Source organism: Thalassophryne amazonica, chromosome 13 (assembly GCF_902500255.1).
Source record: "Thalassophryne amazonica chromosome 13, fThaAma1.1, whole genome shotgun sequence".
NCBI lineage: Eukaryota > Metazoa > Chordata > Actinopteri > Batrachoidiformes > Batrachoididae > Thalassophryne > Thalassophryne amazonica.
The window spans coordinates 62,284,971-62,312,965 of record NC_047115.1 but is presented as its reverse complement, the minus strand read 5'-3'; the positions used below and the strand labels follow the sequence as shown (position 1 = coordinate 62,312,965).

The window sequence follows — 27,995 nt, the reverse complement described above, 5'->3', positions numbered from 1 at the left end:
GATGCACTCAACCCCTCACCTTAAACTCTTACCAGCCCAGGAGGAGATGGACAATTAAATCTCTATCTTAATACCAGCACAATTAAATCACAATAAGCAGCTTTCCCCCTTGCAGTACTACAACCTGAGGCCAAGGGGTGCACATCATACCATCACAACTCCTGGAGGGCAGTTGATTTCCTAGAATTCTTTTTTGCTGCCTCAGTCAAAAGTGACACTTACAAGCAGCTGTAGTGGATGTTTACTAAACGCACTATGAAGCTTTTTGGAGTTGAAAATTTGCTGCCATTGTGTCAAAATTAGAATTTGTGTTCAATACAGAAAAAAGTTGTGTGGCATAAATAAAGCTGTACTGGAAGCTTTATTATCACTTCTTCAGTGGAAGTTGTGATCATCAGTGTTGCTCTATCTGATAGTGAGATTCAGCAAAACATTTACAACAGGTAACACTGGAAATCTGATGAGGAACGGAATGATGATATATATATATATATATATATATATATATATATATATATATATAAATCATCATTGTATGCGAAGTGATAATACAGCTTCCAGTACAGCTTTATTTATGCCACACAACTTTTTTCTGTATTGAACACAAATTCTAATTTTTGCACAATGGCAGCAAATTTTCATATTATATATATATATATATATATATATATATATATATATATATATATATATATATATATATATATATATATAGTGAGATGCTGCAAAATTTATTTCAATTTCTGAAAAACTAATACACTGACAAACTTAACTAAACAAAATGTCATGACAGACAAACAGACAGTGAGTGACATTAACAAAGTTGCTACACTGTGCAAAAAAGGGACCGCAAACCTCCAATAAAGATGGTAATCCCAAAGCACAATTCCAGGATTGCCCATCCTAGACAGAGGGATGTGAGCTGAGTGTTCTTATAGTTGTTTCTGTGACCAAATGATCATGTTGCATTTGTTCTGACTTTAACATGACCATGTTGGAGTATTTACAATGTCCATACAGAAACTTTACCTCACATTAAGACTGGACTTCAATGAAAATAACAGTGTACATTTCAGTTCACTCCCTCGCTTAGTTCCCATCATCCATCTGCTCAACTCAAGAATGATGTGGCAGGACCAAGCCAAAGTGCAGAACCAGCAAACCATCCTGGAACAAAGTTACCACAAGACCCAGAACATTTCATCGGTCAAGTTTCAGAGTTCTTGGCTTTCTACAAAATGTACCTCTATAATTAATTAAAGCCCACTGTACCAATTGAATGCATTTGCTGTAATGGTAACTTAAATATTAAGTATTCAAATATTTGAAAAATATCATTTCATAATGTCATAACACCACATCTGTGTGTTAACTTGTTAAAGTCTGTTATTTACAACCCAATCTCACAATGGTTTGTGATGGCATCACGAAAAATAATTGAATCTATTCGTTCGTGATACAGTCATGAAATGCGTTACTTTTCTGTGAGATATAAAATTTGGGGTTATGGTTAGAAATAGTGAACTCAACTTGACAGCATCACAAAAATGTGACGCATTTGTGACAGTATCACAGAAAAAATAAAATAAAAAAGTATGAAACTCTGCTGGTTATTTACCTGTAGAGCCTCTCTTCCCACAGATTTCTGTACATCTTTGAGTAGCTGGTAGTTTTCGAGGAGGTGATCTCCACAAACCACATCGACCTACAGAAGACACAGTCGTGATGCACACCACAGATTCACAGTATTTGACAGAGAAATGTTGAGGCACACTTCAACTGGAGACAAAACGTGGAGGGGGGGGGGAACAAACAAACAAACAAAAACAAAACCACAACTGTGGTGGCATGAGGGCAGTGGAAGATGATGACATAACCCAAAATGTTAGCAACTAATCGGTTTTTCCAACAAACGTGTAAAACAACTCGACTATGAAGTAACTGTGACTGTCTCACCTGGCAGGTTGGGCTAAGCTCCATCTTCCTCCTGATGAACAACTCCACATGGCGAATGGTGGCCTCACCAGACACACGAACATAACGCCTCTCTAACGGCTAAAGACAGATGAACACAAAGCTTACAAAATATCATTCAGCATAAACATCTTCACAACAATATCCACTCCAATTCAGCTCCACCACATCACCCAACAGTCGGGCATATGTGGGCAGGAGAACATTTCATTTAGTTCAGCTTTAAAGCTTATGTCAGGCCTGAACCACACGGCATACATCACATGTTGATTTTCATTTAAGCAATCATGTTAAAAAAAAAGACTAAACCTTGCAAACTGCCTGTATGAGGGAAAGTGTCCCAGAAGTGTGTCTCGCATCACGGCTGCTATGCTCCTCTAGAGCACAAACCCATCGGCTATTTTTCCTGCAGCTAAAATAGACACTCTAAGCTGATTTTACACTGGGGAAAAAAAAAACAAACAAAAAAAAAAAACAACAACAAAAAAAATACACTTCCAAAAACAGCCACAGACCATACAGTTATGAGAGAAAGCCATTATCATAGTCAAATGATGCGCAACGAGCAGCAACACATATGCAGCCCGGCATAAATACACACAAGTGCACATCAGTCGAGTGTGTCAGAAATGATGTGCATGCAACACTGGCGATATGTTTCAGGCGTCACCCAAAATTTTACAAGCAGTAATGCATGTGGCCACAATATTACTGCAGGTAGTAATCACAGGTGAATGATAAAGTCTGATATGAATGAAAATGCATCAGAATTGTTATCAAATAATGAATTCTCATGAAGGTATTAATAATTTAATGCAATTAATTCTGCAGACTTACATTAGAGATAGGTTTTTGGATTCCACCTGCTCCTTCGCGATTAAAATTACTTTAGACCATGTAAGGGGCACTTTAAGCAGAAATCTGGTTTTGATGTGTCTGTATGTCAACCGTGCACAAACTCCAAAGTATTCAGTGTTTGTGTGTTGCTAAACTGAATGTTTCATACGGTTGTTCTCTGACCAAAAATATTTCCAGAATACTGTAAAGAATTGAAGAAGAGCTTGACCACAGATTCTGTCATCAAACAGGAACTTAAATTCACTTAAAGAAGAAAAAAACACCTAACCAATGTTTAATTAAAAAGACCATCAAAAACTGATTCATTACCTTGTAGTTGTTAATGCCTTCTTCAGCCCTGGGTACGTACGCACGCACGCACACACACACACACACACACACACACACACACGAGTTACATTAACAATGATGCTGTAATAATAACGCCATCAAGTGGTGTATACATGTTACTGAATGTTTTGGTCTGATTTCACAGCAGAAACAATCAGGAGGCATAAATCCAGTCATATATGAAACCAAAGTTCAGGCACAACTGGGCAGCAATCTGCAGTCACAACATCATTTAAAATATAATCAATCAATCAACTTTTTTTTTATATAGCGCCAAATCACAACAAACAGTTGCCCCAAGGCGCTCTATATTGTAAGCAGTGATGCCGGTAACGTGTTACTTAGTAACGCGTTACTCTAATCTGACCACTTTTTTTAGTAACGAGTAATCTAATGCGTTAATCTTTCCAAATCAGTAATCAGATTAAAGTTACTTCTCCATGTCACTGTGCGTTACTATTATTTTTCATTGTGGGTCGATAACAGCATTAAACTTGGTCCGTGGGCAGGAGGTCGGGGTTCGACTGAACTGCCCACTTTAAGTGAGCTGTGAGCTTTTAATCCGCGGTTTTTTGCAGCTGCTCGACTCGTCGTCACCTCTTAAAGCGCGGTGATCAGCACACCTGCACTGAACTTTACAAAGACATTTTTATACTTTTTTTCCTCCTTTATTTAGAATTCTGAGCTGAGCCGCTCCGTATCGTCTCGTTAAAAACAGCTGATCCTCCGCGACGCGTCAACAACTAACACTATTTTCCACTCAAATGCACCTAAACTCTCTTTCTGAGGACCACATGATGTGAAAATGCAATAAAACTTTCTTACCTGTAAATCTGGTCATGTTTTCTGCATAAATAAATGTTATCCATTCTTTGTGCTCCAACGCCAAAGCAGGGGCGAATCCAGATGGAATGAGGGCGTGGGGCAGGGATGTGACCCCCCCACAACACCCTAGATTAAAGGTGCAATTTTGAAGCCGTTTTTTACTACAACTAATATTGCTTAAAATAATAATTTCGACAAGTAAAATGTTTAGAGAGAATTTAAATGTTAGAAAAATGTTAGAATTTAATAGTTACCTTTAGAAACAATGTAGGCTCGAAATTGCAAGTTTTACTGTTACAGTGCTGTCAACAGTTAAATATGAGGTCAAGAAAGACGTCTATTTTACTTTTTATAAAACAAGTATTTATTTTCATTGAAGTCAAGAAAGGGTGACTATAAAGTGAGTTTTGGCAAAACAGGTATTGTCATGTTGAGGTGGCAGAGGGTTGTTGTCGGCAGCTGGGAAAAGTAACTAAAAAAGTAACTAGTAATCTAACTTAGTTACTTTTACAATTGAGTAATCAGTAAAGTAACTAAGTTACTTTTACAATTGAGTAATCAGTAAAGTAACTAAGTTACTTTTTCAAAGTAACTGTGGCAACACTGATTGTAAGGCAAGGCCATACAATAATTATGAAAAACCCCAACGGTCAAAACGACCCCCTATGAGCAAGCACTTGGCTACAGTGGGAAGGAAAAACTCCCTTTTAACAGGAAGAAACCTCCAGCAGAACCAGGCTCAGGGAGGGGCAGTCTTCTGCTGAGACTGGTTGGGGCTGAGGGAAAGAACCAGGAAAAAGACATGCTGTGGAGGGGGGCAGAGATCGATCACTAATGATTAAATGCAGAGTGATGCATACGGAGCAAAAAGAGAAAGAAACAGTGCATCATGGGAACCCCCCCACAGTCTACGTCTAAAGCAGCATAACCAAGGGATGGTCCAGGGTCACCTGATCCAGCCCTAACTATAAGCCTTAGCGAAAAGGAAAGTTTTAAGCCTAATCTTAAAAGTAGAGAGGGTATCTGTCTCCCTGATCTGAATTGGGAGCTGGTTCCACAGGAGAGGAGCCTGAAAGCTGAAGGCTCTGCCTCCCATTCTACTCTTACAAACCCTAGGAACTACAAGTAAGCCTGCAGTCTGAGAGCGAAGCGCTCTAATGGGGTAATATGGTACTACGAGGTCCCTAAGATAATATGGGACCTGATTATTCAAAACCTTATAAGTAAGAAGAAGAATTTTAAATTCTATTCTAGAATTAACAGGAAGCCAATGAAGAGAGGCCAACACGGGTGAGATATGCTCTCTCCTGCTAGTCCCCGTCAGTACTCTAGCTGCAGCATTCTGAACCAACTGAAGGCTTTTTAGGGAACTTTTAGGACAACCTGATAATGAATTACAATAGTCCAGCCTAGAGGAAATAAATGCATGAATTAGTTTTTCAGCATCACTCTGAGACAAGACCTTTCTGATTTTAGAGATATTGCGTAAATGCAAAAAGGCAGTCCTACATATTTGTTTAATATGCGCTTTGAATGACATATCCTGATCAAAAATGACTCCAAGATTTCTCACAGTATTACTAGAGGTCAGGGAAATGCCATCCAGAGTAAAGATCTGGTTAGACACCATGCTTCTAAGATTTGTGGGGCCAAGTACAATAACTTCAGTTTTATCTGAGTTTAAAAGCAAGAAATTAGAGGTCATCCATGTCTTTATGTCTGTAAGACAATCCTGCAGTTTAGCTAATTGGTGTGTATCCTCTGGCTTCATGGATAGATAAAGCTGGGTATCATCTGCGTAACAATGAAAATTTAAGCAATACCGTCTAATAATACTGCCTAAGGGAAGCATGTATAAAGTGAATAAAATTGGTCCTAGCACAGAACCTTGTGGAACTCCATAATTAACTTTAGTCTGTGAAGAAGATTCCCCATTTACATGAACAAACTGTAATCTATTAGACAAATATGATTCAAACCACCGCAGCGCAGTGCCTTTAATACCTATGACATGCTCTAATCTCTGTAATAAAATTTTATGGTCAACAGTATCAAAAGCAGCACTGAGGTCCAACAGAACAAGCACAGAGATAAGTCCACTGTCCGAAGCCATAAGAAGATCATTTGTAACCTTCACTAATGCTGTTTCTGTACTATGATGAATTCTAAAACCTGACTGAAACTCTTCAAATAGACCATTCCTCTGCAGGTGATCAGTTAGCTGTTTTACAACTACCCTCTCAAGAATCTTTGAGAGAAAAGGAAGGTTGGAGATTGGCCTATAATTAGCTAAGATAGCTGGGTCAAGTGATGGCTTTTTAAGTAATGGTTTAATTACTGCCACCTTAAAAGCCTGTGGTACATAGCCAACTAACAAAGATAGATTGATCATATTTAAGATTGAAGCATTAAATAATGGTAGGACTTCCTTGAGCAGCCTGGCAGGAATGGGGTCTAATAAACATGTTGATGGTTTGGATGAAGTAACTAATGAAAATAACTCAGAACAATCGGAGAGAAAGAGTCTAACCAAATACCGGCATCACTGAAAGCAGCCAAAGATAACGATACATCTTTGGGATGGTTATGAGTAATTTTTTCTCTAATAGTCACAATTTTGTTAGCAAAGAAAGTCATGAAGTCATTACTAGTTAAAGTTAATGGAATACTCAGCTCAATAGAGCTCTGACTCTTTGTCAGCCTGGCTACAGTGCTGAAAAGAAACCTGGGGTTGTTCTTATTTTCTTCAATTAGTGATGAGTAGAAAGATGTCCTAACTTTACGGAGGGCTTTTTTATAGAGCAACAAACTCTTTTTCCAGGCTAAGTGAAGATCTTCTAAATTAGTGAGACGCCATTTCCTCTCCAACTTACGGGTTATCTGCTTTAAGCTACGAGTTTGTGAGTTATACCACGGAGTCAGACACTTCTGATTTAAAGCTCTCTTTTTCAGAGGAGCTACAGCATCCAAAGTTGAATCATGAACAATGAGAATTGTTCATGATAAGTGTTTATGTCAGGGGGACTAAGTGTAATGAACTTGCTGATTTGTTACACTATGGCAGTAATGATGCAGCCTTCAAACAACTTTAGACCGAGTGATTAAAGTTGGCACCAAAAAAGAAAAGAACACAGATTTGTGAACATGTATAGCTTCCTGAAAGAACTGTTCATTTTGCGACACTCTACAGCGGCTGTAAGTCAGCTTATCTGTGTGTCCATAACACTATTATGCAGGTCAGCTTGTGGGGAAGGATGGGAAAGACAAACCAGAGAGTTAAGAACACTCTGCTCTGCCTCTTAGTTAGTGGTCATAAATCGTTTGTGTTGGTGTCTCTAACTTAACTGCAGATGTGAGTGTGTGAATGTATTTGTTTGTCTATACGTTTCGGCCGTGCTACAATCCCCTGTGACCATTAATTGGAATAAGCAGATATAGAAAATGAACAAATAAAAGAAATCTTTGTGATGAAATACTTGAATTATCCTAATCTGGCCTATATAAGGTGCCTGAGCCCAGTGAAGCTGACAGCCCGCCCCCCCGATAATCCAAGCAAACAGGCTGAGTTTGCCCTGTAATTTCTGACGGTACATGAACACAGCGGCAGCAGCGCTCAGAAACAGCTTCTGTACTGTATGAAAACATTCAGCTGATCGAACAGTCAAACTAAACGCTAACCATTCCAAAAACTAAGCAAACGAAAAAAAAAAGTCAAGAACGACAGCAAAACAAAGTACAGACAAACTGAGGTTTTCAGTGGCATTCGCTCAAATTTTTCAACAGTTTAATAATCCTGAAGAACCGCCAGCTGCAGGAACTAAGCTGCGTGAAGGTTAAACAATGCCGACGAACGTCAACAAAAGTCCAGATTTCTTGTTTCGTTTGGGCTTCGTTGCCCTTCGTGAAGTGTCGTGTGACTGGGCCATTAAGGGATTTTCTCCAACCTAATTTGGGTAAGATATGGACATTTGCCGCAGTGTTATCCATAGATTCATCCATGTCCATGTAGTTACATGGAACATGCATGTCCACATTAAAACGCTTTGCTCCCCAATGCGTTCCACATGAGCAACTTGCGGAGTACTCGCATCAAACAATGTAACAACGGTCTACTGCCAACTGTTGAATCACAATTAAATTGTGAGTTTAGCGAATATACAGGCTGCTATTTAAGGAATTTTTTTTGGGACAGTTAAGTGATTTTATGTGCAGGGAGTTGCTCACCCGACAAACTCCAGCAGCAGAGACACATCCAGCTCAGGGGGAATGGTGAACACAGACTGGGGAATGTTATCCTTCTTCTGCCTCTTAAACACAGCACGGCCTGGATGGGAGGTAGTCACTTCAAAAGAGGACAGGAAAAATAATAAAATCAACTAGTGACAAAAGAAGAGACAGAAAAAGAAATGTGCTGATAAAAATCATCATCTTCATGATTCATGAAAAGTGCAGGTTTCAATGCAAAATAAAACTCATTCCCAAAGGAAGCTTAAAAAGGTGAAAAAAGAAAAAAAGAAAAAAGAATAGGGACAATTTTCTGTGGCCAAGAAGGTGGGACTGAATGTAAAGTCCACAGGCCTGTAGTCATCAAGGGCTATATAATCCTGACATGAAACCCATAACCTTTCATACTGTGATCAACTGTGAAATTTTGCTAAGCTTTTAAATGTTAATTTTTGAGTAATCGTTTCATCTGTGGCCACTGGCTTTTTAAGTCAGGTTGGTGGAACGCAGTGTGCAGACTGGAACTGTGTCGGCTGTATTTATTTATTTATTTGTTCAACTTCATAATGTTATTTATAGCTCCTTGCCCGTTTTTGTGGAGGTCATGTTGAAAGGTTCTGTGAACTAAACAAATGCTGCAAAACATTTTAAAGAAAGTTTTGTGCTAAGTGTGTGCTATACTAAATTTTGACGCAGTTTTATTGCAGGCAAATATCTGCCTCAAATATTGGTGTCAGCCTCCATACCATGTCAATAATCATATCGGTATCGGCCCTTAAAAATCCTTATTAGTCCACCCCTAATGTAGATCACAGCAAAGGAAATAGAAATGTCACATGGCCCATCTTTAAGACAGCTAGCTTCTTCTATGCCAGTCTGTGGGACAGCAGCCCTCAGTAGTGATGGGGTGAGCTTGTGACATCTAACAAATCAAATAGTGCTGTGGGAGGGACTTTGTTACAAACCAGCCATTCATATTTTAAAAGAGTGGTATGGGCTAATGGCCTGTCAATGCTTGAAGTCAGGGGCCATTAGCTGGATATGATGGGCCCTTCATTCACTCACTCACGGCAGAATAAATGAAAGTAATTCAAGATTTGTAATGTTTTGTAAAAGACACAACTTGAGGCAATTTAACTTAAACTAGCACATTGTCCCTGGGGATCCACAGGCTCTAGATTGGGTAGTGTTTATAAAATAGGTAGCTGACATTTTTCAAGGGTGGTAATAAATTGTGCAACATTTTTACAATGAGTTGGAATGGTGTGTGATTCCAGAATGTTTTTAGAACCTTAGATGTTTTTAGAAGAACTCAACCCTTTTATTTCCTGTTAATTAGCTCTTTTTAAATGTTAGTTTACTGTCTTAATGTATTTATAAATTGTTTAGGTTGTTGTTATATACACACACTTATCAGTATTTATGGAAATACGTGTTTTAATTTTCTTGTGTCATCCATGTATTTTTAACGTTTTTACAATTATATTATGTACTCACTAAATAAAATCATGCACTCACACTTTTAATAAATAGACTATTAATCGCCCCCTGCTGGATTGGCGTGTGAGTCCAGAATGTAAATATCAGTGTCCATTGTACAGTGTTAGCTAATATGTATAGCTTTTCTAAAAATATTAGTCCTCTCAATGTTCGGTTTTGGCGCCACTCATCCTTGACCCAAATGGCAAATATCAGCTCTCCCCAGTTTGCACGTGGTTAAAATTGCACACAGCTGTTTGTCCTTTCTGTATTCTGTGGTACGCAGGTGCTTTTAACTTGACAAACAGAGGCAGTGGCGGAAGACATTGAAAGCACTACACATTTCACTCATGGTGCCGACATAATACTTGACTCACTCATGGTACGAGCAACATAACACTTTAAACTGACTATACCAATTGAACTACAAAAACACAATAAATCAATAACACTAACAGCACTGTTAAACTAACATGAACCACAATAACATTTAAAACCCCAAACTCCCATGGTGCATTGCAGCACAACATCCACTGATTATCAGTAAGCTAAAATTGCTAATTCCTCCAAAAATATTTGTGCTATCAACTTTCCGTTTTCGCAGCGTTCATCCTTGACCCAAAATACATAAGCATACCCAATGGCAAATGTCAGTTCTGATCGAAGCCACACACATACACGCACACAGAGGCCACTTGGCTATTATAATATACACTACCGTGTTGCCTGTGTGGATCCACTGGCTCTAAATTGGGTAGTGTTTATAAAATAGGCAGCTGACATTTTTCAAAGGGGGTAATAAATTAAGCAATGAGTTTGAATGGCGTGTCAGTCTAGAATGATTTTAGAACCTTAGACCTCAACAATTTATACAAGAGGAACAAGAGTGTTTCTCTCATCTTGACAGTTTTTTCTTTCATCATTTTTGAGTGGGATTGCATTAGTTTTTCTTTTTGTTTTTTAGTAGTAGTAGTAGTAAGTACGTCTCTTCAGCTGCTGCCTTGTTTTCACTTGGGGTCGCCACAGCAGATCCAAGGTGGATCTGCATGTTGATTTGGCACAAGCTTCATGTTGGATGCCCTTCTGGACATAACTCCACATTAACTCCACATGTGGCAGGGGCAGGGTTCCCCACCCCTGCCACACAGAAACCAAGCGCATTAACCACTTGGCCCCCACAAAAAGCTGAACCTGGAGTGATTTGACTGTGAAACCTGCTCTTTTAATGGATAAATCCTCCTCTCTCCCTCTTTCCCTCCCCTCATTCAGCAAAGATGGTATGTCTGTTGTTTTCCTGCTTCAAGCCAACAAAAAGCCTTTAAACTATAAAATAAACTTAATTTCTGAACAAAACAGCGGCTACAGACGCAGGAGAGCTGGATGATTTACTGAAGGATTTTTATGGACTTTTTTTTCTTTCAGTCAGATGGACAGAGACACTTCTTTCAGCTGCATAACGGCAGCGCAAAGTTCCACAGCACTCACGGAACGTTAAAGTCACCGACTGCAATCTCTTTTTATATAGGTGTGAAAGCGGAATTTTCTGACCAGTGAGTTGCCACATGCAGCGCTGCAAAAATAAATGGCATATGGGCTAGTATAAATGGCCAATACAGATATTTGTAAAAATGCTGAATATCAGCACCGATAATTGGCCCATCCGATTGCCAACCCTTAATCCCGATGTTCTGGTGGTCTTTAAAGAAAAAAAATTATTAATAATAATAATAATAATAATAATTAAAAAAAAAAAACAATTCCTGGGTGAAAATGTACGCCTCCTTCCTCAATGATGTAAAGACTACATGTTCCCAAGCTTCTTATATTTCAGAAATCTACATCTCTTGGAGATCAGCAAGAAACCTTATAAAGTGATGCCCTCCACTCTGCCACATGCAGGCATGTCTTATAAAATCACTGATTCAATAACGGAATTAAACTGTGCAACCCCTGTACTGAAGAGCCAGACAAATCTCTTTATATGTGATAGAGAAAAAAAATGACATAAAAACAAATGAAGTAAGTCCAGTTATTTCTTCTTGAAGACATCCAACTGGAGTTAATGCTTCGTGTGTTTAAACTTGTTTACCTGCTTTTGGTACCTCCAGGCCCCTCTCTCTGTAGAATTTACACATTTGTTCTCTTTCCACTGTGATTATAAAAAAAAAGCAATCACATCACAATTTTGAGAGGAGAGGAAATAAAATCCAGATGAACAAACTGTGTTAGTTATATGAATATAAACTTACTCTCTTCAAGGAATGGAACCATTTTGTAAACAATATCCTGCAGCTGTCTGTCAGGCCTGCAGAAAAACATTTACCGTCATACTCCATTGTATATTATACAGTGCCTACAGAGTATCAATAGACTTGCCTAAATTTACACAAAATTTACCTACTCCACAATGACATGATAGATGAAAGAATATAGTACCTAAGCCATATGTTTCCATAACTTTACCTCAACATCAGTGGATTTTTTTTTTGGCTGGAGTTAAGCTGTAGACTGTAGCATCAAGCAAGAGGACACAACAGACCAAATACATAAACATATTAAGGCAGTTACTGAAAAGCATATACTGTACTCGCACATCGGAGTGCCCAGGGCTTTTCACACAAAATTCTAACTACAGAGGACAGTATTTATAAATTGTTTAGGTTGTTGTTATCATATACACACACTGTTATCATTATCAGTATTTATGGAAATACGTGTTTTAATTTTCTTGTGTCATCCATGTATTTTTACCATATATACAATTATATTATGTACTCACTAAATAAAATCATGCACTCACACTTTTAATATATAGACTATTAATCGCCCCCTGCTGGATTGGCGTGTGAGTCCAGAATGTATATATCAGTGTCTCGCATGTCCTGTGAGGCTTCAACGCAAAGGTGCCAAATATTTTTGGAGGAATTAGCAATTTTAGCTAACTGATAATCAATGGATGTTGGGTTAATGCATGAGCATAGCCAATATTATGTTAGTCAGAATGCCCATTTCAATAATATGTCTGATTTCATCACAAATAAAAACAAATCACCCAGTTTTGCCTGTTTTTGTCCTGTACAAATGCTTTTCTGATCCATTAAACGGGGTCCTTGTCAGACGATGCCTTGCGAGTCAGTCATAAAGTTGTGTGCACGCTCAAACCTCTGAGCAGACAAAGAACTTTCCCAATGATTAAACATTTTTTTTTGTCTTGTACTTGTTTCTAGCTCATCAGTGGATGTCCAGTCAACATTAAGCTGCTTTCTCATGTCAGTAACAGAAAAACAGTCACAGCAGAATTCTGTCTGCAGTAGTTGACTGCGGGAGGTAATATGAGGCACAGCCATTTTTCAATCTTCTGTTTCCATTCCAGAACAGCTGCACACAGCAGTTGCTGTTTGTCCACTCATTCCATCAGAGCTTAAAATCCACCAAAAACTGATGCATTCGATGATTTTTGCTACCAGACAAATTATTAATTAAATCCATTCTAATCAGTTTACTCAATTCGTCAGTTTGTGCCGCAACTCTCGGGCTGTAAACTTTCAAACTGACGTCACTGTCATCCGACTACTGCCAGCGCACACTGATGATGTCATCACAGAAAAGACGTGGACACTCATCTTTTTGCTTTTTACAATGTGTGGAAGTCACAAAATTAAATTTAGTTTAGGTTGAGCATTTAACCAATTTTCTTCAAAAAATAAAAAAGGGGGTTGGACAGCAATACACCTAATGCAGCTATCTCACTCGACACTGAAAAAGCAATCGACTGTGTGGAGTGGCAATACCTCTTTCAGATGCTAGAGATTTATGGGTTTCAGTAGACATTTCTGAGGTGGATGAAACTTTTATAAAACACACCTCAAGCAGTGGTACAAACTAATGGTATAATTTCCTCATATTTCAAGTTGGGACGCGGGACCCAACAAGGTTCATCACTTTCTCCACTACCATTTTGTCTAGGTCACTGGAACCTCTTGCAGCAGCAATTCGCAAAGACCCCAATATCCCTGGAATTTCCATACCAGGGAGTACACACAAAATCATGCTATACGAGGTCTGTTAGAAAAGTATCCGACCTTTTTATTTTTTGCAAAAACCTGATGGATTTGAATCACGTGTGCTTGCACGAGCCAACCTTGAATCTTCGTGCGCATGCGTGAATTTTTTCACTCCTGTCGATTGCATTTGCTTGCAAGCAGCCTTTGTGTGAGGACATGTGTAGTCTCTCGTCGGATTTTCATTGCAAGGAAAATGGTGGAACGACTGGAGCAGCGTGACTGCATCAAATTTTGACAGAAACTGGGCGACAGCCAGGTGGAAACCATTTGTTAGATTCAGACAGCTTTCGGTGACGATGCTATGGGCATCACACAGATCAAGGAGCGGTACAACCGGTTTAAAGACGTTCGCACAACGGTGGAGAGCGAGCCACGCTGCGGTCGGCCATCAATATGCTGAAATGACCAGATCATTGCCAAAGTGAATGCTGTGGTGATGCGGGACCGTTGTGTGACTATCCGAGAAATTGCGGAAGAGGTGGACATCAGCACTTTTTCGGCACATTCCACTGTGACAGAAGATTTGGCCATGAAAAGAGTGGCGGCAAAATTCGTGCTTCAGCACGAAGCTGATAACAGCGGAGCAAAAGCACCTTCGTGTTGAAGCCTCACAGGACATGCTGGACTCCGAAAAATGATGCCCACCTCTTCCACAATTTCTCGGATAGTCACACAACTGAAAAGCCACCGAAAGCCGTCTGAATCTTCCGAATGGTGGAAGAGGTGGGCATGTCACAGCATGTCCTGTGAGGCTTCAACGCAAAGGTGCTTTTGCTCCGCCGTTATCAGCTTCGTGCCGAAGCACGAATTTCGCCGCCACTCTTTTCATGGCCAAATCTTCTGTCACAGTGGAATGTGCTGAAAAAAGTGCTGATGTCCACCTCTTCCACAATTTCTTGGATAGTCACACAACTGTCCCGCCTCACCACAGCGTTCACTTTGGCAATGATCTGGTCACTTCAGCATGTTGATGGCCGACCGGAGCGTGGGTCGCTCTCCACCATTGTGCGGACGTCTTTAAACCGGTTGTACCACTCCTTAATCTGTGTGATGCCCATAGCATCGTCACCGTAAGCTGTCAGAATCTTCCAAATGGTTTCCACCTGGCTGTCACCCAGTTTCTGGCAAAATTTGATGCAGTCGCGCTGCTCCAGTCGTTCCGCCATTTTCCTTGCAATGAAAATCCGACGAGAGACTACACATGTCCTCACACAAAGGCTGCTTGCAAGCAAATGACGCAATTGACAGGCGTGAAAAAATTCACACATGCGCATGAAGGTTCAAGGTTGGCTCATGCAAGCACACGTGATTCAAATCCATCAGGTTTTTGCAAAAAATAAAAAGGTCGGATACTTTTCTAACAGACCTCGTATGCACATCATATTCTATTATTTATTATGGATCTAGGCAAATCCATTCCCTCTCTACTTAGAATTATAGAATCCTTTTCCAGTTTTTCAGAATATGCAGTGAATTGGACAAAGGCTCTCCCCTTGGCGACATGCTGTCCAAAAACATTATTTCAAGCTGGACCATTTCAATGGCCCACCAAGGGAATTAAATATTTGCAAATTTTATTCCCTAGACATTTAACAGAGATAGTGCAATGTAATTATGAACCATTATTGGAAAAAAAAAAAATTAACACAGATGTGGAGAGATGGTCTACACTCTGTCATTATGGGGAAAGGTCAATATTATAATGATGACCTGTTTCTCCAAAGCCAACTATTTGCTTCAGTCTCTCCCACCGATTATCCCTCTAAAATACTTCAAACTAGTTGATGCTCTCTGTAACAAATTTTTCAGGAGCAGCAAAAGGCCTAGAATACATCCATGTAAATTCCAGAAGCCTGCAGCAAAAGGTGGCTCAGGGATCTCAAGCCTAGAGTTTTATTATTATGCATTTGGTCTGAAGCATTTATCACAGTGGGTACTACCACCAGAGAGAGCAACACACTGGTACACTATCAAAAAAAATCTCTCTGTGCTTCCTTTCCCCCATTGCTGTTCTTAACAGCTAGCATGCCCCCAGACACACGCTCTCACCCAGTTATCTCTTATTTACAACGTATACGGAAGAATAGTAGAGAAGCTTGAATCTTCGACTGGACTGGGTTGCTTGACACGAGGACTCGCGTCAAGGAACCCAGTACAGTCGAAGATTCAAGCTTCTCTACTATGGAAACCACCTGGACAACTGAGAGCCTTCATAGAAACGTATACGGAAGAAAATATCTTGCATATTCAGAATTAGCCCAGTTCTAAGCTTGTCCTCTGGTTTACAGTACAATCCTAAACTCATTGGTAAATCATCACCTATGTGGAAACAATGAGTAGTGAAGGGGATTCATACGTTGGGTGACCTTTATGAAGAAGGTGTCCTTAAATCATTGTGACAATCTGGTTGAACAGTTTAAGTTTACCAAAAATCAATTCTGGAGATATCTTCAACTGAAGACACCTACTTCTGGTCCTACACATACACCACCCCAAGGTGCTGCCCTCATTAAGGGAATACACCACCCCAAGGTGCTGACCTCATTAAGGGAATTTTACAAACTGCAGGGACAGGACATGGAGCTTCCCACTATTATTCTATGCTGATTAATGAATCTAGTTATATGTGGGCTGTCCGTAAAGTATCGGCCCTTTTTATTTTATTTTTTTTAAACTATATGGATTTCATTCATGTTTTTACGTCAGGCAAGTTTGAACCCTCGTGCGCATGCGTGAGTTTTTCCACGCCTGTCGGTGACGTCATTCGCCTGTGAGCACGCCTTGGGAAGGAGTGGTCCCGCCCCCTCGTCGGAATTTCATTGTCTGGAAATGGCGGAATGAAAAGGACTTTTTTTCCATCAGATTTTTTTCAGGAGCTGTTAGAAACCGGCACCTGGAAACCATTCGAAAAATTTATCTGGCTTTCAGTGAAAATTTTGCGGGCTTCACAGAGAATAGGGACTGTTAACTGTCGCTTTAAGGACCCCTTTAAGGACGCTTGGCGCGCCGCGCTTCGAGCTGCGAAGACGCGGCACAAGCCACCGGACCATTTCTAAATGGATGGCTCTGTGGATACGAGACGTCGTGTGCTCTTTCTCCGGTAATCACAAGAGCTGGACATCAGCAATTTTCCAGCAGATTTCACTTTTAACCAGAGATTTTGTCGTGGAACGCCGCGCGGAGGCTTCATGCGTAAAGACCGATTCGCTTGATGAGCGAGACAAAGAACACCTCCGTTTCGGCGTGTCAGTGGACAAGTTTGGACATGTCTAACTCTCCACAATTTCTCTGATACTTACTGGACTGGTAAGCATTGAAAGCTGAGATAGGCATGTCCTAACTTGTCCTCTGACACCCCAAAATGGAGGCATTCTTTGTCTCGCTCATCTAGCGAATGGGTCTTGATGCGCGAAGCTTCCGCGCGGCGTTCCATGACAAAATCTCTGGTTAAAAGTGAAATCTGCCAGAAAATGGCTGATGTCCAGCTCTTGTGATTACCAGAGAAAGAGCACACGACGTCTCGTATCCACAGAGCCATCAGCTTAGAAATTATACAGTGGTTTGTGCCGCGTCATCGCGGCACGGAGCGCGGTGCGCCGACCGTCCTTAAAGGGGTCCTTAAAGCAACAGTTAACAGTCCTTATTCTCTAGGAAGCCCGCAAAATTTTCACCGAAAGCCAGATCAATTTTTCGAATGGTTTCCAGGTGCCAGTTTCTAACAGCTTCTGAAAAAAATCTGATGGAAAAAAAGTCCTTTTCATTCCGCCATTTCCAGATAATGAAATTCCGACGAGGGGGCGGGACCACTCCTTCCCAAGGCGTGCTCACAGGCGAATGACGTCACCTACAGGCGTGGAAAAACTCACGCATGCGCACGAGGGTTCAAACTTGCCTGACGTAAAAACATATGAATTAAATCCATATAGTTAAAAAAAAATAAAATAAAAAGGGCCGATACTTTACAGACAGCCCACGTATATACGAGGTCTGTCAATAAAGTAACGGTCCTTTTTATTTTTTTCAAAAACTATATGGATTTCATTCATATGTTTTTATGTCAGACATGCTTGAACCCTCGTGCGCATGCGTGAGTTTTTCCACGCCTGTCTGTGACGTCATTCGCCTGTGAGCACTCCTTGTGGAAGGAGTGGTCCCGCCCCCTCGTCGGATTTTCATTGTCTGGAAATGGCAGAATGAAAAGGACTTTTTTTCCCCCATCAGAATTTTTTCAGAAACTGTTAGAGACTGGCACCTGGAAGCCATTCGAAAAATGTATCTGGCTTTCGGTGAAACTTTTACAGGCTTCACAGAGAATAAGGACTGTTACTACAGCTTTAAGGACCCCTTTAAGGACGCTCGGCGCGCCGCGACCCGAGCTGCGACAACGCGGCACAAGCCACTGGACCATTTCTAAACAGATGGCTCTGTGGATACGAGACCGTCGTGTGCTCTTTCTCTGGTTATCACAAGAGCTGGACATCAGCCATTTTCCGGCAGATTTCACTTTTAACAAGAGATTTTGTCATGGAAAGCCACGCGGAGGCTTTGCGCGTAAAGACCGATTCGCTTTGGAAGCGAGACAAAGGAACACCTCCGTTTCGGCGTGTCATGGGACAAGTTTGGACATGCCTATCTCTGCTTTCAATGCTTACCAGTCCAGTAAGTATCAGAGAAATTGTGGAGAGCTGGACATGCGCACGAGGGTTCAAGCATGTCTGACGTAAAAACATATGAATGAAATCCATATAGTTTTTGAAAAAAATAAAAAGGACCGTTACTTTATTGACAGACCTCGTATATCCAACACTGTTTTGAAAAATTTGTGAGAGAGGGATCTGAGTACTACATTTGAAGAAAGCAAATGGGATAAATTTGTTGGGACCACCAAACAAGTCTCTAGGATGTAAAAATAAGACTAGTTCAATTTATAATTCTTCCTCGATTTTACTGGCATCCAATTAGACTATTTAGGCTAGCTCTGACGGAAACAACAGGCTGCTGGAGGTATGAAGTATGAAATTTCGGCATTATGGTCATGTCCACCGATCCAGACATTTGGAAAAAGATACACAAGTGTACCACAGAAATCACAGTCGTGAACTATCATATTTGCCCTAGTCTCCACGTATTAGCCAATCCTAAACCTACGGCCCATAACACAAAACCTCTGTCTAATTGGATTCAAACCAGTAGAATAACTGCCAAACAGATGATAATGAGAAAGTGGAATTATCCAAAAGGCCCAGTGTTTCAAGAATATCTTACAGGACTAAGCAAAGTCACGGCTTTTGAGTGAATATCCTGTCGTATAGTAAATGACGTTGAAAAATAGAATGAGAAATGGAGCACATTCTTAAGATTTAATTCCCAACAAGGCAACTGAATTGCATGTTTCTGCACTTTGATTTGGTCTAAGTGTTTGGAATGCTATAAAGCGAAGGATGTGGGTGGTACTAGTGCATCATAAGGATCGTCAACTGAAAAATTGTGTGGACACTGAATCTTACATGGGACAATGTACTGGCAATCTAAGGAGAAGTAGCCTCCGGAATAGACTGTTGATGCGTGTCTTGTATGTACCTGTCACGAGTTGGCGAGCAGTGTACCCTTGTTTTGTTTTTTGTTAGGTTTGATGTTCTATTGAAGGTGTTTGTTTTGAAAAAATGTAAAAGTCAATAAAAAGTTGGAGTCACAAAAAAAGGGGCAGATGGGCTGATGCTTGGCCAGGGGCAGTCCAGCACGCAGATACAGTCTATGGAACACAATCACCAAGTATATCATTGCTCTCGGCTTCTCCCTTTTTGCTCAATATTCTCACAGCAGATCAGATACGGACTGGAATTTTGTTTCGGCACAAGTTTTGCACTGAATGCCATCCCCAACACAACTCCAGATGTACGTGGAGAACGGGCACAGAACCGGAGACCTTCTGTTTTTGAAGCAAGCACACTAACTTATAACTGCAACACAATCAAAGTATACAAGGTGATACACTTTCAGATATTACAAGAACATAAGTGGCCCACCTGATGTTGTATAGTGGTTGTGTCTGGTGAACCACAATGCTGCATGTGGGGCACCTGTTGCTGCAGAAGAAGTGCTTCACAATGCAGCTTTTGCAAACTGGGAGATGGGACAAAAGCAACATGGTAAGACAGCTGAAACACTGTAAAATGTTTCAGCTCTATGTTGGCCTGACAGATTTGGTCAAATCTGATGTACAACTGTAGACTAGAAACATTTATTTAAAATACAAAGATTATATTTTATGACAGGACACAGAACAGTCAAGACAGTACTACAGGCTGGTTACACTTAATTAGCCTAAACACAGCAAACTTAAAGATTCACACATTGTTAACATGAATTGACCCTCACTCAACTTGAAATCTTTAAATGGATCGGGATGCCTGTCTTTTAGGGGTGTCCATAAATTTGGTGCGTTTACATATCGATTTTTGCAAATCAGTTATTGTTTCTTGTTCATCTGCCTCACATGCAAAATGCATACACATCCAACTCTTATTACTTTTCTTGTCAACATGCCCGGCCAAAGCTGTTGCTGCATTTGCCACTAAATTTGTGGAGTTGTCTTTTCTGCGCCTGGCATTAAACAGCAGTTCTGGAAAAATTGCATCCTGTATCCATGCAGTACTGTAGTACCGTACTGCCACTGCAACCTGGACATGTGACAGAAAAAGAATGAATGACTGACAGTACTATAGATACTGTAAGAAAATAAGAACGGCCACATTTTCAAAATTTTGGCATCAATTTGGAAATGAAGTATTGGTTCTCGTGATAGCCCAACTTAAAATTATTGTTGAATTCAAAGAAAACTAAAATATGCTAATCTCAAAAACCAAAGGTTTTATGGACAATATGGTAAATGTACTGTCTTTTACCATTTACCACAAAGCACTCTGCTATTAAATATAATGTTTTTTAAATTTATGTTTGGCAGTTGCAGTTTTTGTGTTGATCTTTTTTTTTATTATAATTATTCTGTTTTATATGCTGGACATCACGACAATGGAGGCCATTTGGATGTATGTGTTAATGCACTCCTGGACACTCAATGGACCAAAGTCCTGTGCAAGTAGCAACAACGCCCAAAACTGATCTCAAAAAATCCAACACAGGTTGACCCTCCATTTAGTACATACACATTAAACATATAATTTATATATTAAGGTGTTTAAGTTGCAAATGTGGCAGAGCTTATTATTTGTTTTTATCTTCTGTCAAAACACAACTGAAATTTTGATAAGTGAAATTTTCCCCATGCTTCCGACAGGCCAATTCCACAACATGCATTGGCGATACAACAAGCTTCTTTTAACTCACATGTGTGCAGGCACTCAGTGATGGTGGTGGCGTCGATGAAGAAGCCGCAGCAGAGAGCACAACAGATATAAGGATATAACTGATTGAGAGGGAGCCTTGGCTGTAGAGAAAAACAAAGAACTTGCAAAATCAAAGTCATGTGTTAGTGAAGCTGGACTAATGTCACCCCTCACAAACAACCACTCAAACTGTAGCAAAAAAATTTCACATCTTCACACTTCATTTTAGGAAAATCCTGTTTTAATCCACCATGAAGATGTATCACTGGTGATGCAACAGACAAAACTTCCAGTGTGTATTGTTCATCCCCAGTCACAGCCAGGGGAGCTTATACCTCGCTAAGAGTTGTAGTGGGTTTTTTGGTGGCTTCCCTCACTCCGGATCAGGTCACTCAGTTTTTGAGAACTGCTTATTCTGACAGATTTACCATTCAGTAACACTACTGTTTCTTTTGGCTTCTCTTGTTTTGGTACAAGTTTTATGTCCGATGCCTTCCTGACATAACTCTACATGGAGAATGGGTCATATTTCAATATTGCATAAATAACAATGTAACTATCCACAGCTGAGCCCAGAGAAAAGTAACATCACTTGAGAGCTCCCATGGGAATATCATAATTATTCTGCACAAAACACCTGCTGAATTTTTTACGCCATGACTGAATTTGCATGCAAGTATGTGCCTTATTTAAGTATAACTTTGTGGGTATAACTATGATCCTCAGGGAGTTCTACAATGCACATTTTCCATTTATCCTTTTCTTGACAGATCTGTAAGGATGTGAACAGTGACATACTTTTTGTGATTTTGCCTCTGTACACAACCACTATGGAGTTGAAATGAAACAATATGTGCTTGTTGTGTCAACTGTCAGCTTTAATTCAAGGGGCTTCACAATTAATTATGAATTACAGGTATTTTCATATAGAGACCCTCTACTTTCTGGGCCGTAAGTAACTGAACAAGCTACATATCAAGAATACTGTTAACACAAATCATAGCTTGTTCTTTGGATAAGACATGGATAAATAAGGAACATTTCCAAGTCTCTAAATATGTCTTGGACTTCATTTACATCATTAATTAAGAAATGCATAAAGTATGATACTTTATGGTAAATTAAGCAGTGCAAGCTGCTTCCTGGTTCAAGACCACCTGTGGCCCATTCACCATGTAGCATCAGGAAGGGCATTACACATAAAACTTATGCCAAATCTACAGCAAAACAAGATAAGCCAAAAGAAACAGCAATGCGTTATTGACTGGTAAATCTGTTTGGAGTAAGCAGCTCTGAAAAACTGAGCGACCTGACCCAGAGTGAGGAAAGCCACCAAAACACCCACTACAACTCAATGAGTTCTAAGCTCCTCTGGATGTGACTGAAGACAGAACGATGCACACTGCAAGTTTTGTCTGTTGCATCACCAGCGATACATCATCATTATGAAGTAGAACAGAGAAGGATTTTCCTAAAATGAAGGTGCAAACTTTTAGTTAGTTTGTCAGAAGGTACAAAGGAGACTTGCGCCAAGATTTAATGTTTTCTTTTAAGAACATCCTTCTCTGTTCCACTGCACCATGAAGCTGTGACTGGCAATGTAACAAAAGTTGCATTATATACAGTTTCTCCAATCAGTCGCAGAAGCCTATAACACCGTCTGACTTGTCAGCGGTGCCTTGTTGGCATCACTCAGTTCTTGAAGCCATCACTACCGACAGATTTACCATACAATACAACCCCTGGCAATAATTATGTAATCACCAGCCTCGGAGGATGTTCATTCACTTGTTTAATTTTGTAGAAAAAAAGCAGATCACAGACATGACATAAAACTAAAGTCATTTCAAATGGCAACTTTCTGGCTTTAAGAAACACTATAAGAAATCATGAAAAATAATTGTGGCAGTCAGTAACGGTTACTTTTTTAGACCAAGCAGAGGGAAAAAATATGGACTCACTCAATTCTGAGGAATAAATTATGGAATCACCCTGTAAATTTTCATCCCCAAAACTAACACCTGCATCAAATCAGATCTGCTCGTTAGTCTGCATCTAAAAAGGAGTGATCACACCTTGGAGAGCTGTTGCACCAAGTGGACTGACATGAATCATGGCTCCAACACGAGAGATGTCAATTGAAACAAAGGAGAGGATTATCAAACTCTTAAAAGAGGGTAAATCATCACAGTGTTGCAAAAGATGTTGGTTGTTCACAGTCAGCTGTGTCTAAACTCTGGACCAAATACAAACAACATGGGAAGGTTGTTAAAGGCAAACATACTGGTAGACCAAGGAAGACATCAAAGCGTCAAGACAGAAAACTTAAAGCAATATGTCTCAAAAATCGAAAATGCACAACACAACAAATGAGAAACGAATGGGAGGAAACTGGAGTCAACGTCTGTGACCGAACTGTAAGAAACCGCCTAAAGGAAATGGGATTTACATACAGAAAAGCTAAACGAAAGCCATCATTAACACCTAAACAGAAAAAACACAAGGTTACAATGGGCTAAGGAAAAGCAATTGTGGACTGTGGATGACTGGATGAAAGTCATATTCAGTGATGAATGTCGAATCTGCATTGGGCAAGGTGATGATGCTGGAACTTTTGTTTGGTGCCGTTCCAATGAGATTTATAAAGATGACTGCCTGAAGAGAACATGTAAATTTCCACAAACATTGATGATATGGGGCTGCATGTCAGGTAAAGGCACTGGGGAGATGGCTGTCATTACATCATCAATAAATGCACAAGTTTACGTTGATATTTTGGACACTTTTCTTATCCCATCAATTGAAAGGATGTTTGGGGATGATGAAATCATTTTTCAAGATGACAATGCATCTTGCCACAGGGCAAAAACTGTGAAAACATTCCTTGCAAAAAGACACATAGGGTCAATGTCATGGCCTGCAAATAGTCCGGATCTTAATCCAAATGAAAACCTTTGGTGGAAGTTGAAGAAAATGGTCCATGACAAGGCTCCAACCTGCAAAGCTGATCTGGCAACAGCAATCAGAGAAAGTTGGAGCCAGATTGATGAAGAGTACTGTTTGTCACACATTAAGTCCATGCCTCAGAGACTGCAAGCTGTTATAAAAGCAAGAGGTGGTGCAACAAAATACTAGTGATGTGTTGGAGCGTTCTTTTGTTTTTCATGATTCCATAATTTTTTCCTCAGAATTGAGTGATTCCATATTTTTTTCCCCTCTGCTTGGTCTAAAAAAGTAACCGTTACTGACTGCCACAATTTTTTTTTCCTGATTTCTTCTAGTGTTTCTTAAAGCCAGAAAGTTGCCATTTGAAATGACTTTAGTTTTGTGTCATGTCTGTGATCTTTTTTTCTACAAAATTAAACAACTGAATGAACATCCTCCGAGGCCGGTGATTCCATAATTTTTGCCAGGGGTTGTATCATATGGTTTGTATTTCTTAACCACTGATGTAATTGAAGTCCAAGATATTCAGTGACTTGGAAATGTTCATAGATCCATCCCATGATTTATATGAAGAAACCTGGCTGTACAAGCGATGTGCGGACAATAACCTCTACATTTAGTTTATCCAATGACTTAAAAAGTGGTGCAAAATATTGGTTGCGCTTACAATCACATCCTGATAATTTCGTTTCAACTCCATTGTGGTGGCATAAAAGGCAAAAAAAAAAAAAAAGAAAGCAAAACAAAACACAGAGTCACTGTCCAAGTACTTTCAGACCTGGGGCCTCATCTCATCTCTCAGTACTACCACCAACTAACTGTTATTACGTCGTGTTTGTGAAACTTCTGAGTTGCATGTTCAGGAAATGCAACAGCGCGACTGGCGGGAGACAAAAACAAACGTCTTCATGTAGCCCAGCAGAAAAACCACGAGGACACACGCTGACACATGTGGAAATGATGTTACTTCAGAAAAATAAGAAGACAAACGAAGCATGTGGAAAAGTTACCTCGTGCTCTGCGTCGCTGCCGGAGTTGCTCGCTGATCCATCGTGACTTCTGCGGCCATATGGAGGCGATGACATTCCCAGTGACTCGTCAACGACACTACAATCAAACTTAACGTTCTGTTGTAGTTATGAGAGCAACAGATACAGTTAAGACACTTCGTAGAGAAGCGCAGCTGGAAAGCCACACGCCAAACCTACACTAGCTAACGTTACCTACACATGGCTAGCTGCTAAAGTTAGCCTGTGGAATCAAGGAAGAAACTAAACAGATTTGTTCACCGGTGACAGCTTTCGTCGCTTACCTCAGGCGAAGAGCCTTATATTACTCAGTCTGCACTCTTCTTAGTAAAGAAGTTAAACTCATACGAAATGGCGTTGTTTAACTACACTGCCGTGCCTGATGCTGCTGAACTCCTTTTCCCTCGCTATGCTAATCACAGTTGATGACGCTTCCACAGCAACGGCCAAAGACACAACACTCAACCCCAGACCGCCGCACGCGCCTTGTGACGCTAATCCAGCTAGCACAGAACGGAACTGCAGCCGGGAGGTTGTAATCTGGTTGTTCCCGTGTCCACATGAACACAACGTTAGTTCTTGTGCAGCGGATAACTTAAAAAAAATCCCTCAAATGGTGATGCAAGCAAGCACCGGGGTAAGGGGTCAGAATTAAAAGATGCCCCAATCATATTGAAAACTATATCACATAATTTGTCTGATACAGAGATTCCAAAAATGATATAGTTTGGACTATCTGTGACTGAATGTTATGGAATTATTGGGCAAAAACAGCAAAAAAAATGATGACAAAGGTCAATTTCAGTTTGCACAGGAGTTAAAAGTTAAAGTTGCTCTACTTTTGGATAAAATTAATGCAAATTACAGTCACTTACCCAGTTCCGGATCACTGCTGTAGTTTTTGCACCGCACTTTCTCATAATCAGCACGAATAAGCGTTTTGGCGCCAAGCCACACAGCGCGACGCGATGGATGCGAATGAAGTGATTTTGAGCGACTGGCACGTTTGTGGCGCGATATTGCATCTCGTCACGTCGCGTTGCCCTCCTCCCCAAGTTGAAAAATCTGAACTGTCTTGTCGCGCCACGATGACCAATCAGGGACTGGATATGTAGTGACGTGGAGATGTCTGGAGTTTGACTGAGTTGGATGTGAACATGTCCTGTCTCTGGTAGCAGCCTGTGAGCAGAACTGTCTCTTTTGTCCTTTACAGAGTTTTTGGAGCAAGCAGCAGCCCCACAGCAGGGGGGAATGGAGGGTTTTTTTTATGTGTGCGCGTGAGCGAATCATCCGTGAAGATTATTTTATTAATTAGCTACACAGATGTGTAATAAAACAAATGGTGACTGGTTTATAAACACAATTATGACAGAGTTTTTTGGGGAAGAGCGAGGAGGAGCCCCACAGCAAGCAGCGGATTTTTTTTTTTTTTAATTGTTTACATGTGCATGCGTGAACGGGACAGGAGGTCCTTAAACTGGGTCCTGCAGAGGCAGAAGGACCGCTGAAAGCGGCCGTCATCCTGACGCAGCTTCTGCAGCAAATGATGATACGCCCCAAACTGGGAGCTTTCCACAACAACTCGCTCTGTGTGATCAAGGTCCGTCATGTTAACTTGACTGATAACTGGAGCCGGTGAGCAGAATGGAAGCTCCTCCTATTTGATGACACACTGGGGCGAATTTTCGCAGCGAAAGCAGAGCGACACACCGGGCGATGGTGGCGTGTCCGTCGCCACCATACCGAAGCGAATTTGTGGCGTCTGGACGCGCCCGGTGTGAACGCGGCATAAGGAGTATTTGCCAGATTTGGTGCTTACCTAACCATTTGAAAGATTCCTCTGTAAATATTCTGTTATCTGGAGCAACCAGATTACAACCTCCCAGCAATGTTGCAGTTATGTTCCGTGCACTGAGTGACTGTCATTTTATGCTTTTTTATGTTGAATCATTTGTTAAGGAAGACTTTATTAACTGCATCAGCATGTACTTATTACTGTCTATTTGTAACAAGAAGAACACACACTCATCTTCAACTGCTTAGTCCAATCCAGGTTGCGAGGGGCTGGAGCCTATCCCAGCAGTCATAGAGCGCAAGGCGGGGTACACCCAGGACAGGACGCCAGTCCGTCGCAGGGCCACAAATAGACAAACACATTCACACCCACTTGCATACCTATGGACAATTTCAAGATTCCAATACAACTAACCTGCATGTCTTTTGGATGTGGGAGGAAACCGGAGCACCAGAGGAAACCCAGGCAAACACAGGGAGAACATGCAAACTCCACACAAAAGCCCACAGGCGGGAATTGAACCCATGACCTCGCTGTGAGGCAACAGTGCTAACCACTAAGCTACCGTGCTGCCAAGAAGAACACAAAATCTGTTTAATTTTTATGTCTAATTGTTAAATAAATATGTCATTTCATCACTTTGTGATGATGAAATTATTTCTGTTTCCATTGCTCTGCAAGAAATATAATAACGTGTAATATGCGCATCCAGCATTTTACATATCTTTACACACCATTTTATTTCACACAGTGAAAAGCAGAGAAGTTACAGGCCAGGTCCATGATTCACTTACCATAGGGATGTCAACAGGTGCCAGGTGAGAAGCTTCAGCAGGTTGCTGTGTTTCCATCTCACTTGTACCTGATGTTTTAGCACCATGTGACAGAATATCTGTAATCTCCTGCAATTTAAAAAGGAATGTGACTATGGATAATTTTTTTTCATCCATATGTTTCTTTTATTATATATAAAAAATAACTATCAAATATAAGTCTAATAAAGCTACATAACTATGCTATATACATATAAAACCAATAGAACCTAGGCACATAATAATTATAAAAATAGTCCTTTCACTATAAACCTGATAAATGCTGCATATGCTATTGATGTACACTGGGCTTT

At 40.4% G+C, this 27,995-nt stretch overlaps 1 protein-coding gene across 4 annotated transcripts; it reads right to left on the bottom strand.

The window, feature by feature from the left end:
- Positions 1 to 1,051: 1,051 nt before the first annotated feature.
- pcgf6 (polycomb group ring finger 6) lies at positions 1,052 to 25,620 on the bottom strand. Of its 4 annotated transcripts, none has more exons than XM_034184918.1 (11): positions 25,359 to 25,620; positions 25,057 to 25,173; positions 21,102 to 21,201; positions 19,781 to 19,877; positions 11,940 to 11,995; positions 11,780 to 11,839; positions 8,212 to 8,329; positions 3,142 to 3,169; positions 1,957 to 2,055; positions 1,619 to 1,705; positions 1,052 to 1,167 (listed from the first exon to the last, which is right to left on the bottom strand). In XM_034184918.1, the coding sequence occupies exons 2-11, from the start codon at positions 25,129 to 25,131 to the stop codon at positions 1,117 to 1,119; spliced, it is 771 nt and encodes a 256-aa protein (XP_034040809.1). In that variant the 5' UTR covers positions 25,132 to 25,173; positions 25,359 to 25,620; the 3' UTR covers positions 1,052 to 1,116. The 4 variants fall into 4 exon arrangements, with proteins under 4 accessions (XP_034040809.1, XP_034040811.1, XP_034040808.1 ...); XM_034184920.1 differs by having other exon boundaries at positions 21,102 to 21,195; XM_034184917.1 differs by having other exon boundaries at positions 25,057 to 25,620.
- Between the last annotated feature and the right edge of the window lie 2,375 nt (positions 25,621 to 27,995).

Bases quoted from the DNA above. Each gene is read 5' to 3' on its own strand.
- pcgf6 (XM_034184917.1), bottom strand. From the start codon at position 25,131: ATGTCATCGCCTCCATATGGCCGCAGAAGTCACGATGGATCAGCGAGC. The intron at 3,170-8,211 runs GTGAGCAACTCC...GTACGTACCCAG, and splicing joins CTGCTGCTGGAGTTTGTCGG to GGCTGAAGAAGGCATTAACA. The intron at 1,706-1,956 runs GTGAGACAGTCA...TGTCTTCTGTAG, and splicing joins AGCTTAGCCCAACCTGCCAG to GTCGATGTGGTTTGTGGAGA.